General features: G+C 33.9%; 1 protein-coding gene across 2 annotated transcripts in view; it reads right to left on the reverse strand.

Moving 5' to 3' along the window:
• STAG1 (STAG1 cohesin complex component) overlaps positions 1 to 19,940 on the reverse strand; it is a 431,541-nt gene that overhangs the window by 35,076 nt on the left and 376,525 nt on the right. For both annotated transcript variants that reach the window (XM_027091619.1, XM_027091620.1), the window contains one exon: positions 11,517 to 11,597. In XM_027091619.1, the coding sequence (XP_026947420.1) occupies positions 11,517 to 11,597 (81 nt within the window). The remainder of the gene's footprint in view (positions 1 to 11,516; positions 11,598 to 19,940) is intronic.

Raw genomic sequence — 19,940 nt, forward strand, 5'->3', positions numbered from 1 at the left:
CCCTGGTGGTGCAGTGGTTAAGAATCCCACCTGCCAAATCAGGGGACACGGGTTCAAGCCCTGGTCTGGGAAGATCCCACATGCCGCGGAGCAACTAAGCCTGTGAGCCACCACTACTGAAGCCTGCGTGCCTAGAGCCCATGCTCTGCAGCAAGAGAAGCCACCGCAATGAGAAGCCTGCGCACTGCAACGAAGAGTAGCCCCCACTCGCCGCAACTAGAGAAAGCCTGCGTGTAGCAATGAAGACCCAACACAGCCAAAAAGAAAAAAGAATGGAATAGTTTAACAATGACAAATGTTACCAAAAGACAAGATAAGGATTAGAAAGCATTGCAAGGATAAAGCAACTCAAGGTTGTGAGTAACCTTGGGTCGAACACTCTCAAAGTAATTAAAAGGGCTAAAGTCAAACCACAATGGATAGAAAGGAGATAAGAAAGAAGGCAACTCTTTCAAAAAAGTTTGACTGTAAAAATTAAAAACAGAACTACCATATGACCCAGCAACCCCACTACTGGGCATATACCCTGAGAAAACCATAATTCAAAAAGATACATGCACCCCAATGTTCATTGCAGCACTCTTTACAATAGCCAGGACATGGAACCAACCTATATGTCCACTGACAGATGAATGGATAAAGAAGATGTGGCACATATATACAATGGAATATTACTTAGCCATAAAAAGAAACGAAACTGAGCTATTTGTAGTGAGGTGGATGGACCTAGAGTCTGTCATACAGAGTGAAGTAAGTCAGAAAGAGAAAGACAAATACTGTATGTGAACACATATATATGGAATCTAAAAAAAAATTTTAAAAATGGTACCGATGAACCTAGTTGCAGGGCAGGAATAAAGATGTAGACATAGAGAATGGACTTGAGGACACAGGGTGGGAGGGGGAAGCTGGGGCGAAGTGAGAGTAGCATCGACATATATACGCTACCGAATGTAAAATAATTAGCTAGTGGGAAGCAGCAGCATAGCACAGGGAGATCAGCTCGGTGCTTTGCGATGACCTAGAGGGGTGGGATAGGGAGGGTAGGAGGGAGACGCAAGAGGGAGGAGATATGGGGATATATGTATGCATATGGCTGATTCCCTTTGGTGTACAACAGAAACTAACACAGTATTGTGAAGCAATTATACTCCAATAAAGATCTATTAAAACCAACAATAACAAAAACCAAAAACAATAACGAGTGAGAAAAATAGGACAGCTGCTAGAGGTCTTTTGGCATCCTTTTTGACCTTTTCAACATAAAAGATTTGAGAATATTTGTTGAATAAATAACTGAAAGAAAAACAAAATGCAGGCCATGCTACTAACTAGCTATGTGACCTTAGAGAAATTATCTTATATCCCAGAATTACAGATTTTAAAAATCTATAAACAAGAGGGTTGAACTATGTATTCTCTGAGGTTCTATTGCATTCTGTGATTCTGCTGAATTAATTTAGGCACTCAAACAAGAACACACAGGTGCTAACTGGTAAACCTAGTATGCAAAGGATGAATGTTCAGTTCCTGCTAGTACCTAGACTAGTGCTTGGCACATGGGCAGATGTTTAGTAAATATTTGCTGAATGAAATCCAAGTACACATAATACAGATGATACCACAATCCTAGGGAGAAATATGTAATGTGTTCATTTTATCACACAATAAATATAATTAAAAAATGATGCTAGGAGGTATTAATGCTCCTTTATTCCCTTAAATTTCATGGTTAGTGTGCAGTTTGATGCAGTCTAGGGAATCAGCTATCTTTGGAGTTGGAGGCAAAAGATTCCTTTAAAGGTCAATCATAAAGCAAATGTGTCTTATGTAAAATGATTACTTGCCAATTCATCTGAGGAGTTGTAAATTTAACATCACAACTAAGTAAGCAACCTACTGATTGTAGCATTTTAAGAAGAAAGTGGAAATGGGAAGTAACCAAGGAAATACTGAGAGAAGCTAAAGGCCTTCTTTAGCAATAAGTTTAGCATAGATTTGGATGCAACCTAAATATTGAATGCTCAAGAAAGTTAACTTAATTGTAATCAGTTAGAATTCATTGAGAGAAATATAAGTACCAATCAACAGGTTTAGGTAAATAGGCACAGATACTGTATATTTAACAGAGTTAGCTAATCTCATATAGTAGATTCCTTTGAACAGCTGGGAATGGAATTTAGGTTTTTTGGATTTCAGAACACAATTTTCCTACAAACTTCATTATGCTGGCATCTTACACTACATAAAGTTAACGTTTACTTGGCACTTAACCGTGTACCAGGCACTAATCTAAGCTTTTGACATATTAACTCAACTAATCCTCTCAACTGTGATGGGTATTGCTATTATCACTCCCATTCTACATATGAAGAAACGGGCACAGAAATGTTAAATGCAGGCCCAAAGACACAGTTAGTAAGTGGAGTAGTAAGTTAACCAGAGCAGTCTGTTTCCAGAGTCTGTGCTCTTAACCATTTTGCTATAATGACTCTTTTTATAATGCGGGAAAATTAACATATTGAAGAAACCGGCAGCGTTATGGAGGTAAGAAATTTGAAACTCCAGTCAAATATATTTATATATAAACAAAAATGCCAGTCAACCCAAAAGACACTGAAAAGGAACAACCCAAGAACAAGGTGTGCTAATTATCTAGACTGCAATTTTAAGCAACTAGAATGTTGCTTAAATGTTCCTTTCAAATGTGTTTTCCTAGATGAAACCAATATTTTCAGAAAGCAGCTCGGCGTTAAGAGCACTTTTTCCTAAAGTAGCTATGGAAAGGAATTCAAATGGGTCAGGTGAGAAGATTACACTGAAATTTAAATTATTAACATCTTGGCTATATTCTTTTGTATGCCTTTTGCAAGTTGCTTCACTAGCCTGGCTAAAATTTTTTTTGCTTCCCCATAGATCTAGTGAAACCAAGAATTAGATGACTGAAACCCAGTACGCTCTAATGTGAAAGGGCTAAAATAGTTTCAGTTTTTCAGTGATCCACTGACAAAAATAAGAGAAATATCTCTTAGTGAGTTAAGATGATGTTTTAAAAATACACCCCAACCAGAAAAATCTCAACAATGAAGACTCCCAAATAAGGCTGGCACAATTAAGATGGTGAATTTACCATAGAAGCTATATTAGAAGTTTTCTCAAAGGTACAAAGGCTCAAAATACCCTAACATCTTGGGAAGAAAAAAAAAAGATCTAAAATGTAGATTGCCCCTTAAGAGCTAAGTACTCCATATGATTATAGTCAGTGAGGAAAGATAAGGATTTAATTCCAAAACACACAGAACATGCAGATTTTAAATGGGTGATTTCTTTTCATTTTGTATCACAATTTTATGTGTCTAGAGGAAGACTAAATTTAGCTGTCCTTTTATCCACAACTATGAAATACCATTAAGATAATCATAGCCAGAAACTGAAGCCATGGAAAAACCAGCAGTAAACACATAAAACTAGTTCAACATTATCTGACAAATACACATTTTTAGAATGGGCAGAAATAAAACAGGATAAAGGTGTGAAATAAGGACCTAGATCACGCCAAAGATCTTCGATTATGAAAATAAAGCCTGTTAAGAATTTAGTGATCAGTTTTTCATGATAAAAATGGGGCACAAAACTAAACTAGTTACAAACAAGACCAAGGGGTTACCTTACTAGGCCAGGGACTGGCAAACTTTTTGTATAAAGGGTCAGATAGTAAATATTTTAGGCTTTGTGGGTCATAATGTCTCTGTTCGAACTACTTAACTCTGCCACTGGAGCAAGAAAGCAGCCCTAGTCAGTACATAAATGAATGAGCATTACTGTGTTCCATTAGAACTTTATTTACAAAAACAGGTGTCTGGCCAGATTTGGCCCATGGGCTATACAGTTTGTCCAGTCTGTATTGGGCTATAAAGCTCTTTGGAGGTATAAACTGTGTTATGCTTATCTGTACTTAGCATCATTACTAACATATAACGAGGCTCATTTAATTATTTTTCAGCTCAACTAAGTCATTCTATCATAGTAAATATGATAGAAACACATGTAACTAAATTCATTCACTTGGGATGCATCGGTGTCACCATTGTGGTAGGGTAAACCTTATGGAATATCTTTGAAATTGCTTTCTTATATGAATAACTGCTACTAGCTTCTCTTTTGAGGCTAAGGAGTGAGTGTGCCACTCTTGTTAATACACAGTAAAATAACTACTGGATTTTTAAACCCCAAATGTAATACCTAGTTTTCAATGTTGTTGCTGTTCTTGGCGATCTGAATCCCCACCTGCTTGACTCCTGCCATTGCCTCAAAGGCTAATCCACTTATGATCCAGGAACCCTTAAGCTGCCTACTGTAGTTCCAAAACATCTTCTGATTTCTCTTTTCTGTGGTGTACAAAGATGAAGAAGCTAAAGGAGGAGTCAGAGGAACAGGGGAAAAGTAGTGACTGTTAGGACCAAAGCGAGAGATTTGAATTCCCAGATTTTCAAAACACAGATGGAGGACAAAATCTACCATGCTATATTCCAAACCTACAGTAGATACTGAGCATGTTTACATGCTCCCGTAACCTTATATAATAGTTCATTTAGTATTAATTTTTGGTTTTGGCAGGGGAGAAGATTAGGAAAGCACAGAACTAGGACTGCAATTTAATGCCATCAAAACAACAATTATTGTTGACTGAAACATTTCTTTTAATCTTCCCAACAACCCTATCCAGCAGTGAATATCACATATTAGGAAACTGAAGTTCAAATGTGAAGTAACTTGCATACCTTTGTCATAGGTGGTAAGAAATGGAGTCAAAATTCAAACTCGGATTTAACTCCAAAGACCATGCTCCAACACAAAATTGCTGGAAATATATCCTGTTTATAAACTGGGAGCTTCTTATATATATAAATTAGGTGAGCAACAATAAGTCGTTTAAACAAATACCTAGTAATTACGGAATGACCACTGGAAAAAAAAAATTTCAAAATTAAAAACCTACTGTGGAAAGGAAAAGGCATTACTTTATCAGGGAATATTAAATAGGTTAAAACACTTATTTCCTTTTACTCAAATAAAAGGCCTGACAGGAAAATAAACTTTTATCATTAATTTTGGTGGAGAAAGATCTCCAATCTCTGTACTGAAAAGTGGGAAGTGTTAATGTTTCATTTAAATATTCTTAATGTTGCTTTAGGCCTCTAATAAACTCAGTTAAAACACATTTTTACATTATAATAATTGTTATTTAGAAAAGATCGTCTCAGTCCTGGCTCATTACTTAGATTCTGAGGTATTAAATATCTTAGGAGTTAAGAATATTTATAAAGTGGTACTTTAAAGATCACCGTCCCTGTGTAAGTAAAAACAGCATCCAACTGGACAGGTTAGGGAAGCTGAGGAAGCCTTATGCTGTCCTTCAAGGGGTGGGAAGGTATTCCTTACCAGATAGAAAGCTCCAAAAGTAGAGGCCCAGGAATAGGGTTGCAAACACAGCATAGAATTCTTAATAGAATGTTGGAATCGTGACTTGTAAGTTCTCTTTTAAGTTGAATATATTTACTTCTGACTTCCACAGGTTTTTAGAATGTTAAGAGTTGGATAAAACTTTGGACAAGTTCAGAGTTCAGTATAAACAGCCATCTACTTATGTATTCCAGATTTTAAAAAAAGAACATTCTGAGAGCTGAACAAGAAATGAATAGAAAACAAGTCCTGGATCTTTCTCTCCTAACTTTCCTAGACCAGTCAATCAGGCACTTGAGATAGGATATATTAATAGAAACAAAGCTATCAAAGAATGACTCTGAAGTCATGGACCAATCAAAAAGAAATGCTTAAAATTAACTCGATAGTTAGTGAGGATAGTCTTCTCAAGAAATAAAAGGTAGGGGGAAAAGATCTAGAAAAGAATGAAGTAAAATGGTTATAAACTACTAAAAATTCATTCCTAGAGGGATAGCTATTATTTCCAACTCTTGGCCCCATTCCCTTCCCCTTCAAAGCAGTTAACTCTGCAGATGGAGAGGTACTATCTATGTTTTGTTACTATAGGAATTTGGGGGAAGGACCTGAGTGAGCTATCTCTTTTCTTATTCATTGCTATTCTAAAGGACTGGGAAGGGGAGAGGAAGAGGTCTAGAAAGCAGCCTGTAGATTTTTATACACAGCAAGGTTAAACATGTCTCTTCATGGGGCTTGGCCACCACCAGTCCCATGTTCACCCTAAACTTCTCCTTTCCCCAGTTTGTTTGGAGGTAAACAAGTTGAAATTTGCAGAGGAGAACCTTTAGTCAAGAGGGTAACGGAGGACCAAATTTCACAGTAAACATGCTATACTCCTCAATAATAATTTCACTTGTAGCTCTCTGGGGGATGTAGACTTTCTTTAATTTAAAGACTTAGGGATAAGGCCTGGGTTCAGAATGCAGGGATGTTTGCCCCAGGCCATTCCCACTGCTGTCTAGAATAGAAACATGCAGGGTAAGGTAGAGAGCACTACAAATTTAGGACTACAGAGAGTAGGACAGCTCCTCCCAGGAGGAAAAAAAATTGAGGATAAATTCTAGATCCCCAGGCCAAAAAAGGCAATAGGGGCATTAGTTTCGCCCTAACTCTTATTTACCTGGCTCTTTAAATGTCTTTGTATATGTCCAGAAGGAGCTGAAGGAAGAAGGATGTTTTCTGCTACAGAGAAGAGAAACGGAAGGCTGCTTCTACAGGACCAGCACTAGGGGGCACCGGAGCAAAGTATACTGAGCATGACCTGTGAGACTGCCAAAGAGCTTCAACTCTGGAAATTAGGGGAACAGAGGAAATACCCATTGGTGAAACCCAGTGCACTTCCATTTCAAATAAAGATCTAATCCTGTTCTTGATACAGTCATCTCATATACTCAATTTATAGAATACTGCTTACTGTTGAGTTAAATTATAATTTGAATTTAAACTTCAAATATAACTACCATTCATAATCCCCTGAATGACAGTGTTCATGACAATAGGGAAGAAAAATAAATTTTAGAAAGTACTCTCTAAAGAGCAATTTAGCAATATGTATTAAGCCTTAAAAGTATGTACAGTCTTTGATCAAGCAATCCCATTTCTAAGAATATAAGATGTAACAATGCAAAACACAGAACAAGCTTTTGCACCAGAATGTCCACCACAAAATTAATTTTATTAGTTAAAATGTTTAAACAACCTAAATATCCAAGAGAGGAGAGTGGTAAAATAAATTATGGTATAGCTACACTAGGGACTACCATGCATACATTAAAAATATTATCTATAAACATTTAATAAATGAAGAAAATGTTATGTTAATTGAAGAGGAGACAAAATTATAAATACATCATGATCTCAGTAAGACTGAAAAATATGTAAGAAAAAGTACTAAAAGAAAATACACCAAAATATTAACAGTGGTTATCCACAGGTGGTAAGATTTGGAAATTTTATTTTATGTATATAGTCTTTACAATGAACACATACTCAAGTAAGAAAGCTCAAATTTAAGAAAACCATTCTACCTTATACTTTACACCAAAAACAAATAAGCATAATTTATTAATTAAAAATGTAAGTGACCTCTTCAGAGATTTAAATGAATTTCTATAAATGTAACAATGAGTAGAGAAAAACAGAGCAGTCAGGTGGCCAGCTCCCTCACTAGATAAATGGCTCATTCTATATTAACATAATTATTCCACAACAAAAAAACAAAATTAATTCATGTGATAAGACTTTCAAGTTGTCTCTACAAAATCAATATTACAAATGTTAAATATATAGACCCCAAGGGTCTGCTGTATTACATTTAAATTTCAGGAAACAAAGGGAAAAAAAGGATAGAGAATTTCAGGTGCATCATTAGCAAAGTCTTCCATATACTTTAACTAAGCCACTGACATTACAAACTCAGCCATTTAAAATCACAGTAACTTCTCATTTAAATACCTTTAGGGATACAGAATGATGAAAGAAAACTGCCATGTGACATAATTTTTCGATACCCAACTAACTGATAACTGATATTGCTAGTTTGTGTTCAGTGAGGAGTCAACCAGTGTCCTTAGAAAATCTGTTTTTAAAAAAACACCACCAACAAAACTCTAAACGTAGTTGTATTAAAAGCTTCACAATACAAGATTTTAAAGAGTACTAACAGAAAGACACTAGGATTGAGATTCAAAAGACTTGTGCTGTAAGTCTGTGATTTTAGATGTCTCAATTTTTGTTAAGTATAAGGTTCCTTATCTGTAAAATGGGATTATAACATCCACTTTATAGGATTATTAAGCAGATTTAATTAAATTAGAGCATTTAAAGTGATTAACAAAACGTAAAATATCAACAAGGTAAAAATAACAACGTCCCCTTTTAGGCCTTACCTAAAACAAACAGGTTTCATCAAGTTATTTCCAAATTCCTTTATAGCTCTAATATTACATTTACAAACAACAGAAGAATGCTGCTACACCAAATAAGATACAGAACATACTAAGCACTTTTCTAGTATTCATTCAGGCCCAACAACTCAATGAGTTATATGTGATAAACCAAAACCTATGATTAGAAGATGGAGAATCAAGACGTTTTCGTAGTAGTAGTTTTTAAAAATTAATTTTTGTGATATTAATATTCACTTTAAATATCAACAACAAAAACAATCCCTCGAAAAGTATCAAAAGGTATAAAGGGAAAAGTAAATTTCTTTCCTTCGTATGCTTGCCCCCAAAGAATTTCTATTTCCCAGAGGTAACCACTGTTAAGATTCTTGTATATTTATCCAGACATCTTCAGTATAGCAGTTATTGTTAACCTTAGCATAGACTGCAGAATTCTAGGGCTAGAAAGAATTGGCCCAATACAACTTTAAATTTCATAAAATGTAACCTGAGACACAGATAAGTGATTTTTCACTTGTTATTAGTACCTGGAAAGCCCTTTACAACTGATAAAATGCTTTGATATAAATTATCTATTTTAAAATTATTTAAGTGACTTCCCTAAAGGTTATTTACACAAGTTAATGATGTGGCTGAGACGATACTTAGGAAGTTGATATCTTATCAAGTGGGATGTTAATAATATAGATTACATGTGTACAAAGCTGATGTATGTGGCTCTTACATTTTCAGAGATATCCTATATCATATAGGGGATTAGAAAGTTTGGCAATTCCTGATCTTGTGATTATTATAAGTAAGAATCATTAAAATAATTATTTTAAAAGGAGGAATATTAGCAACGAAAGATTAATTTTTCAAGTTTGCATGTATCCTGAAGATTCATGTTTTTCAAGATTATCTCTTTGAGACAACCACTTTTAAACTATAGATGCAACTGATACACGATTACTAAATATACTTTGGTTTACAAAAATTATCAACAACTTCAAAGTGAGAAGAAACAACTTGAGAGACACCTAAGTAAGGAGAAGTTCACATGTGATATAAATGCACACAAAACTACAAATGGAAATCAACTGAACAATAAAGCACCTAAAAGATGCTATGGCATTCTTTCTGGAATGAAGAAAATCGGTGTTGCCTGCAAAATCTGCATTGCCACTGTGGCAATGACAACAACAAAATCTGTAGAATGATTAATGACAAAAAGGAAGTTATTTTTATTAGGAGAATGTATCAGATGAAAATTAAACAGAAAGGCAAGGAATCTCAAAATAATTCTGCTGTAACAGGATTAAAAAAATAGAAAATATTCAAAGAAGTAGGTCCAAGAATAGAGATTCTCACTCTAATTATGGAACATAGTTGTAAAAGGACAAAATTTAAATTAAATGGAGGAAATAACCACTAATTATGCTAAAGTTTTAGGCTAGTGTATATTCCAAATTTACTAAAATGTAGTCATCAACATTCAGTTAAAATACAAATAACTCAGATAACCAAAATGATATCAGTGGAGAAAACCAATATAAAAGTCAACCAGGTGAAAAAATCAGAATAAAAGTAATTGTGTATAATATATAAACTCTTGCTTTCAAATTTGAACTTACATATATTCAATCTCCTTTAATCTTACCATATAAAATAACATTAAAAAATATGAAACTGTAATATAGTTTTAAAGTGGTTTTGTTTTTCAAGACTGAAACTGTTAATAAAATAGAAAAAAAAAACCCAATTACTTCCAAAGGCAAAGAAATCCTCAAATTATTCATAGGAAAGGACAAAAAGAAATTCTTTCTCCGAGAAAAGAACGCTCCATATCAAGCAGTTGTTTATATATGAAAATGTATTATTTACATTCTTTACTGGTTGAATAGCTTGTGTTTTGTTAAGCTGAGGATATGTAAACATCATAGTATTTTTATTTGGTTCTTTATCAAGTGTTTGCTCTTTACTCATATATTCAAGACTCTTTGATTTCATAAAACAATTGAAACATATTTGTTTTATATTTAAGTCAGATAATTCCAATGTATAAAATACTTTTTTAGTCTGATTCTCTTCATGGTTTCTAATTTTCTTTTTAGTAGTGTTTTTTTTTTTTTTTTTTTTTTTGCCGTGAGCTCATTTTTCTTAAAACTTTGTAGAAAACTCTTTGAGGCAAGTTCCTTCAGAAAGGATTTATATTTGATTGTCTTAGGTTGCTTGGGAATACCACCACTACAGAACATTTTAAATCAAAATCTTATTTTGTTTTTCTGTTTTTTTTTTTTTTTTCTAATGGACCACAGAAATAGTATGGAATTAGGGTGCAAACCTATGTGACAGTTAGCTCATGGTTATAAACTTTCATGGGTGACCTATTTCCCCCCCTTTAATTAATGACAAATTTTAAGACAGGCTGTTTCCCTTATATTCCCCCATGAATGGAACTGGTATGGATTTATTTCTAATTTGCCCTCATGCTGGTGTAGCTCTTTAGGATCCCAAATTTATCAAGGAGACATGCTACCTATTAGACTTTCCTCCTCGAGAGGGCCTTGGGATTCACCTAGATTAGAAAATATCCTCAAGGTTAAGTAGGCTTTAGTACTATGCTTAACTCTCTTGGATTCTAGTTTCACTTAACTTCTGGTTTGTATTTTCCCTTTTGTTTTGCATGGTCACGTGTAGATTAAAAATTAAAAAAAAAATTTTATCCAACAATGTAAACTTAAAAAAAAAAAGTATTCTTTAGTTTGGGCCCCAAGGTGCCAAAATTGCAGAACTGAAAGCTACATACTTTTGTTTTTCAATATTATCCTCTTTTTTATAGCATGTCGCCTATCAGAGCTCTTGTGGTTTCAACAACAGTTACCTCTTATAAGAATTTAAACTTTGTATACACATATAACTCTGTGTCTATTGCTCGAAAAACTGTTTGTCTTCCAAAGAGGTAAAATATATATACAGGATAAAGCAATAATTGATAACATTATTATATATTTTATTAAAATTATAATTTATTACAATAACTGATAAAAATAAATTATTAAATAATGAGTTAAGCAAAGTTATTTTGCTTTAATAGTACCCCTTCTGCCTACAGAAACTCTTACTTACTTTGGAAGGAGAACCATCAGTAATTTTCACCAACTGCCAAAGAATCGAGTAATGGGAACACTGCAGTGCCTGTACGACTATCTGTATCAAATAAAAAATTCAAACAAATGAGACATAATTTACGTTTGTACAATATTAAGAGAACAATATTTATCATAGTTTTTATCTTACAATAAGGTTTCAAGTTCAAATATTTGTAGAATTAATGAGAATGTATAAAATAATATTTAGTTAAAAAAAGACAAAACCAACATATCAGTCTAGAGAATAAAGATATAATGTATCTCGATAAATATGGACCCAAATGATACTACACTTTAAACAAAACTGCACTGTCAGAATACTTTGCTCAGTCAGATTTTTAAGGGGAGACTGAAGAAATTGTTTTTATCCAAATTTTATACCTAAATGATTACTTATTTTGCTTTAAAGAATTTTTAATATAAAATACAACACATACAGAAATGTGCATAAAACATATACAAAACAATGATTGAAGTATATGAAGAAAATACTGTGTCACAGATTAGTCTTTGTAGAAAAATGTGGCTATTCTTTGATATGACACCAATACTCCAATTTACGTTTGTGAGAGAAAGCAAAAGACATCTTCCTCTTATTATGAAAATAGTATGACCTTATGAGCCTGCCCTGGAAATTCCCCCAAGCTCCCTGGACCACACTTTGAGAATCACTGCTCTGGGAACAGGATTGCTGGGTCATATAGTATGTGTATATTTAACTTTACAGTAAATAGTACCAAATTTTTGTCCACAGTGGCTGTATCTAATAGTCTGACAGTTCCTGCGGCTCCATGTTTTTACCAACATTTGATATCATCAGATGTTTTAAATCTGGTGATTTTATTATGTATGAGTAGTATCTTAATGTGGTATTAATTTACATTTTTCTAATTACCAATGGAGATGAGCACCTTTTCATGTTTTATTGGGCCTGAATTCCTGTTCTGTGAAATGTTTATCCATATTTTTCAGAGAGACAAATAGAAGAATTTAGGAAAATAAACACTGGTTAAGAATAATAAAAAAGAAAAGTTCATTTTGGATAGGTCTTTTACTACATTTTTGTTTGAATACATGGTACATCTTTATTGCAATAAAGCATGTCTGATAATATGATATTCCATTATTATAGTGTCTCTATTATTTTCTCCTCTTGATAAACTAAAAACCCCAAGAGAATGTAGAGAATAAATCAAAAGAGAAATCAGTAAGTGGAATGCTTCAGGAAGTACAATTTTGGCTGGTTTTACTTTAAAAATTTCAGGTTTCAGATCACGTAAGTAAAAGATATCTCCAATGCACCTACTCAGCACTGAAAATAACTCATCAGAATTAGAGGGATGAGTGGTGCTGCTTTTCATACAAAACTAATGAGATGTCAGGGTTTTATTAAACATGATAATTAAATGATTGATTCATGTCAGAATGCCAGAAACAAGACTACTGAAACACTGTCAACTTATGAACATTAATGTTAAAGAAATCATCTTACTATACTTAGGGGATACTCAATATGGTACACCTCGGGTTCTGAGACACCTTGTGATAACCTTTACTTTATACTAAGAAGTACTAAAGTGGTTTGTGTGATTTAAAACTTTTTCTTGAATTTGAAACAATCTGCATTGTTAAATTACTAGAAGAGTGATATACAAATGAACATTAACCAACGGGAAATTAAGATATGGAAAAAAGTAATGTTGAAGAACTGCCTGATTTTGGTTATATCTATCCTAATCATTACAAATATCGTTTCCTTTCCTTCTACATTTCTATGACCTATATACTAGGAATTATTCAAAGTGTGTTCCAAAGTTGTGCACACAAGTTTCTTAGATGTGGTTATAAGAGAAGAGAGAGATTGGTCACTTCAATACCTATTTCCAATACAGCATCTCCATTTTAATTTTCAATATACTGGTATTCATCACACATTTACTTTAAAAGGGCTCCACTGTATTATTTGAAAATAAAAAGCTCACTCTCATTGACTGGGAAATATTTTGCTTTCTCACAGGTATAATTATATAACAATACAGTTGATCAAACTTCAAAAGAAAATTCAAAACTCTTCCTTCCAGGCTTTACATCAGTCATATTGATTTTATCCCCTATATTAGCAATGTTATCCTAACTCGTCAAAAGTCGTTTATTTAGCAACTTCATCTTTCTGTAGTACATGTAAAACAAGAAGGACAAGCAATAAAACAACAAAAAAGCCAAAAGAGATTATTCTAACCTATTAGCACCACAGTCCTTCTGCCTTTTCTTGACTAACACTGCTCTGACCCTGGAAAGGATCTTCAAATAATTCCAATTATTAGTCTGATGACTAAGAATTTCTTCCAACCCTACTCTTCTGACCTCATTTTTCCACAAGGTAATGATGTACCTGGAAGGACACAGTAATGTATATTGCATACTTCTGGGCAAAAATTACTTAAGAAGCAGGACTGCCTTCTCCATCTTCTCCTTCCCTATCCGCCAGCAGGATACCAATAACCCAAGAGACCATGGGTCCCTGAATGACTTGGCAGTGCAGTGACACGCTGCTTCCTTTAATTGTGCCTTAATGTTATGTAAGTGAGAAATAAATTTCTATTGTGTTAAGCCTCTGAGATATTGAGATTAATCTATTATAGCAGTTAGCATTACTTTAACCAACATAAAAATTATTTTTTATTAGCCTTTTTTCTTAATAATTACTTTTATCTATTTAAAGGAGTTAGCTCTACCTTTGATTAGCAGACTGAATCAATGAGAATCATTCAACATACAGCTAATGATATATCTTGAAAATGAAGATGAACTGTATTATTACATCTAAGTTAAGACCAAGGGATAAACTCTTAGAATGTTTAAAGTTTAGAAAAACTGAATTTGCCTGAAGATAAAACCTGACAGGAAACTAATAAATGCATGTGCATATATATGTTATCTACACATATAGGACATGTTTAAAATTCTGAAAATCCACATAATGACTGGGATAAATTTAGGCTCTTTTACTTTTCTGTTTGCAAGAGACTTTAAGGGGAAGGAGGCTCAAATTTTTTAGTGCACAAGTACATGACAAAAGAGTGAACTAGGGCTTCCGTGGTGGCGCAGTGGTTGACAGTCCGCCTGCCGATGCAGGGGACACGGGTTCGTGCCCCGGTCCGGGAGGATCCCACATGCCGCGGAGCGGCTGGGTCCGTGAGCCATGGCCGCTGAGCCTGAGCGTCTGGAGCCTGTGCTCCGCAACCGGAGAAGCCACCAACAGTGAGAGGCCCACGTACCGCAAAAAAAAAAAAAAAAAAGAGTGAACTAAACTTAATACTAGTCTGCTTCTAATATCCAAAACTGATCTTTTTATCATATTTAGACTTGGTTAACATGAGTGACATTAATATTCCCTTTTAAAAAGAGCCTTTAGGTACAAATTAATAATCAACATGGTTTCACCAAAAAAGGCATAAGCCTGGTAAATAAGTGCGTGAAAAGATGTTCAACATCATTAGCATTAAGAAAATATATATTAAAAAGCACAGTGAAACACCACTACATATCTACTTGGATGGCTAGAGTAAAAAGTATCGACAATATCAAGTGCTGATGAGGATGGAGAACAACTGGAACTCTCATACGTTGCTGGAAGAAATGCAGAATGGTACAGCCACTCTGGAAAATGGTTTGGCAGTTTCTAATGAAGTTAAACATACACTTATCATAAGACCCAGCAATTATACTCCTGGGCATTTACTTTAGAGAAATGAAAATTTATGTTCAAACGAAAGACTGTATACTAATATTCATAGCACTTTTTATTGTGATAGCCAAAAGCTGGAAACAACCCAAATATCTTTCAACAGTTGAATGAATAAAACAAACTGTGGTGTATCTACACAATGGAATACAACTAAGCAGTAAAAACAAACCAACTACTGACTCACACAACAACGTGGATTAATCTCAAAGGCATTATGCTCAGGGTTTACATACTGTACAATTCCATTTATTTGGAAATCTCAGAAAGACAAAATTATAGTGATGGAAAACAGATGGGTGGTTTTCAGGAGTTGTAAGTAGCTCAATCATATGACTATAAAGGGATAATATGAAGAAGTTTCGGGGATGATGAAACTGTTTTGTATCCTGATTGTGGTGGTGACTACGTAAATCTATACATATGTTAAAATTCATAACTTTACACAGGAAGGAAGACAAGTCAGTTTTACTGTATAATAATTAAAAAAATAAGAATCAGTGTGGCAAAGAGCAGAGTTTGCAGTAATAATTTTGAGTAAATGCGAAGAAAACACAAACACTGAAGCTAGTAACAAATAAGCCTTAATATAATCATAAGCAAAAACTGGACTAAAATTAAACAACTCCTGTATTATGTTCTGTCTAAAGAAATGTGTTGATTTCCAGTTCACAATGATAGGTTAAGTACCAGCATCTAATCTCTCCCCACAATTCCCAATGAAACAATACAGTGCAAAAGAAGTTTGGAAAAAATACAAAATAATAAGAGTTTGACATGGGGCAAACATCAGAAGGCATGGGATACTATAAAGAGCAGTAGCAAATTAGCAGTAGAAAATTTGAAGAGACAATGAAAATAATTTAAAAGCTTGGTTAAAGTGGGTACGCCAACAGCTATGAGACTTTAGGCAAGTTATTTAATATCTCTATGTTTCAGTTTCATAATCAATAAAATGAGAATAACGATGTATGTTCTATAGGGTTGTCATGAGGCTTCAAGAAATGTATGCACATAAAGACTTAAAATAGTACCTGGTACATAATAAGTACAAAACTTAAATTTTCTATTATTGATGGCTTGATAGGTCTAAAGTTACTGATATGATTACATTTCCTTCTTTATGGGTTTAATCACACTATTTTATTATACAGCATATATTTACCAAAATAATTTATGAATTGTTCTTTATTGGCTTTCAATTTTTAGAATCTGGAAAGATATTCTTGGAACTATGTATTGAAGCAGAATTTTAATATTTAATTTTTCTTAGATGTTGCCTAAGAGAAGGTTTAAACTTACAGATATACAGATATACCAACAGGAAATTGGCACAAAGGCCACAAAACAGGATAAGGAGAATTTTAATATTTTTTTCCTTTCATTTTACAAAAAAATGTATGAAGAAATACTACAATAAATTCTGAAATGTGGGTTCTTTACAAACGAATGACTATTGTGTTAGGGAACTGCAGTAAGTTTTATATTTTCCATAGGTTAAGAATTCATTAGCATAGGGGTAGGCATAAACAGACTCTGGAACATATTCTTGTGCCAGAAAGTATGGAAGTGCTCAAAAAAATATTTAAAGCACATAGGAACAGGCTGGAAAGAAATTCTCCCTGGCTAAATCTGCAACAATTTCAGCACCAAAATGAATAACAATAGTACTGTTTTAACCAGATGAACAGAACAGGAATAAAACAGAAACCCATGAGTCCACACTGATACTAAATTTTAAAAAATAAATTTGAAATTTAAAAAGGTAAACAAATTAATAAATACATAAATAACCAAAGGGAGAAGGGAAAGTTCTTCCTTAGAGCAGAGGGCCAACAAATAAATATAAAATAAATGACAGAGTTAGGAAATCGCCACTTCAGTTACCATTTTGTGACTATCATAATAATAAACGAGTCAGGCAAAATCGCAAAAGAATGCTCAAATTATTATGTCAAAGTTTGATAAGAAACAGGATTATTTACACAGTCTTAAAAGAATATTCCCACAGATTACTTATTCATTAAAAAAGAAAATGGTAACTCTACATGGGATATACTCAGCAGACCTTACTTACTAAAGTGATCAAAATTAATTATCAACAACACTGAACAAACTGCCATCATGTGCTTTCTGATGTGATTCACTGAAAGCAGAATATCATTTATGTAGCATTCCTGCCACGAATGCATAATCTCAATCTAAACGTGTAGATCAGACAAAAGTAAATGGAGAACATTCTATAAAATAACTGGTCTGTACTCTTCAAAATGTCAATGTCATGAAAGGCAGAGCCTGAAAAACCATTCAGATTAAAGGAGAACAAAAAAAAGACATTACAAAAATGCAATGTGGGACTTCCCTGGTGGTGCAGTGGTTAAGAATCCACCTGCCGGTGCAGGGGACATGGGTTCGAGCCCTGGTTGGGAAGATTCCACATGCCATGGAGCAACTAAGCCCGTGTGCCACAATTGCTGAGCCTGTGCTCTAGAGCCCATGAGCCGCAACTACTGAGCCCACGCACCACAACTACTGGAGCCCATGCGCCACAACTACTGAAGCCCACATGCCTAGAGCCTGTGCTCTGCAACAAGATTAGTTACTGCAGTGAGAAGCCCGTGCACCTCAATGAAGAGCAGGCCCCGCTCGCCACCAACTTGAGAAAGCCCATGTGCAGCAACGAAGACCAAACACAGCCAAAAATAAATAAATAAATTTATTTTAAAAAATTTTCTAAAAAAAAAGAAATACAATGTGCTATTATGGCTTGGATCCTGGGCTGGAGAAAAATTGCTATAAAAATATTATTAATACTTATTGTACACATGCATATTAATATTATATGGGGAGGAAGAGTGAAAGGGAGAGAGAGCGAGAGGCGCGCAAGCATGTAAGAGTACAACTGGGAAAAATTATTGACAATTGATGAATTGAAGGAAATAAGAGTTGAATTTTCGATTAAAACTTTTCTATAATTCAACTTTAAAAAAAGTATTTTAAGAATAGCTAAATTTTTTAAACTTTGGTTTTACCTATTCTACTATGATCGTTAAAATAGCACTGACATGAGAAAAGGTAGATCACAGAAAGAGGAAGGAAAAAAGAATTCAGTTAATCCTGAAGAGTGGGACTGTGAAACTTCTAGTTGAAATGGTTACCATGGAAAACAAACAGTCAAGCATATAAGGACAATACAGTTCCCCCTAAATAGCTAGAAAGTTTTAAGGTATCTTCAAAATGTTAAGCATAACTGAGGGTTAACAAACAGCAAACATTTTGGCAGTTCTTTGATATCCTTGCTCTAAAAGAGTATTTTCTTGGATTCTAATTAAAAGGAACAGAGTTGGAATCTAAAAAAGTAAGCTTGCATGGTCCTATGAAGAAATGGCTGAATACGGGTTTTGGAGTCTCAGTACTGGGTATCTAAAGATGTTTCTAAGAGGTGCTAAATGCTAAATCATTTCTGATTGCTAAAATGAATAAGAGTACAATCTAGTAGTGAGGTATTCAAACTTCATACACATGTTTAAAGTAATAAAGAATGTGTGTCTAAGAAGTTAACAAAGTTAAAGCAAATCTCACATAAATGCTCTCTTACTCAAAGAAATTAAAATAAAATTGGGTAGATAATGCATATGCAGTAAAAATAAATAATAGAAAACCAACATAATCACAGAACAACATTGTGAGACTGTAACAAGTCAGGTCTAAGACAATAAATGATGGTATGGAGAATTAAAAATAAATTTAGATATAGTTATAATCTCCAGATAAAACAGAGAAGTGCTATTCTTATTCTCTTCTTGAGGAAAATGTGAAAATCAAAAAAAAAGATTATCTTAACTCTATCATTCCCTTTCAACTCTGAAGCACAGCTTAGAATATCAGTGAATTGCATTTAGGCTACTGAAAAGTTTGAGACGAAAAGAGGATCAAAGCTGAAGAGTCAACAATAAATGAAGAAAAACAAGGGGTCAAATTTTCAGCATTTTTCCACAAACTATAATAAAACACCTAACACAATCAGGGATATTTGTTATTAAGAGCGGCTACAAAGGATAGATCAAAGACACGAATTAAGGCAATTTAAGAGTTAATCATAGCAATAATAAAGCATTGTTTCTATGATGAACTTTTAACATGAAATTATAATTTTGTTATATCTATTGATTACTTTAGTATAATGAAGTGTCATCTAAGCATCCCATATTACCAAAACAGGAATGGATGAGCTCACACCTAAACACCACCTTATACCTAACTTATGGGGTTGGTGTTTTGGTCTACATGAATGAGTGTCTGCAATGTATAAAATAACTCCTAATTCTTAATAACAGATTGTTACTGTTAATTAGCAATAATTATAATTGTTAATTAGTAAGTAACAAGTTAGTTCTCATACAGAAGTATTAAATTCTTAATTCTCTGTATGATAATTAAGTTGACTATTCCAAGTCTCTTCCAGACTGGAGAGAGTTTGTTGAATTCCTGCCCTTTTCACTCCAACTTATATGAATGCAAAAAAGTCTAAAATCTGCTAAAGGCCTCCAAACTTATGTAAGTATGATTCACCACAAAAACTAAGCCATATCTAAGGCTTACTATTATCATTACCTAGAACAGTGCCCGAAATACAGCCATGATCAGAAATTTTCA

The sequence above is a fragment of the Aethalodelphis obliquidens genome, unplaced genomic scaffold, assembly GCF_003676395.1.
Source record: "Aethalodelphis obliquidens isolate GAN/ISIS:26980383/991018 unplaced genomic scaffold, ASM367639v1 scaffold72, whole genome shotgun sequence".
NCBI lineage: Eukaryota > Metazoa > Chordata > Mammalia > Artiodactyla > Delphinidae > Aethalodelphis > Aethalodelphis obliquidens.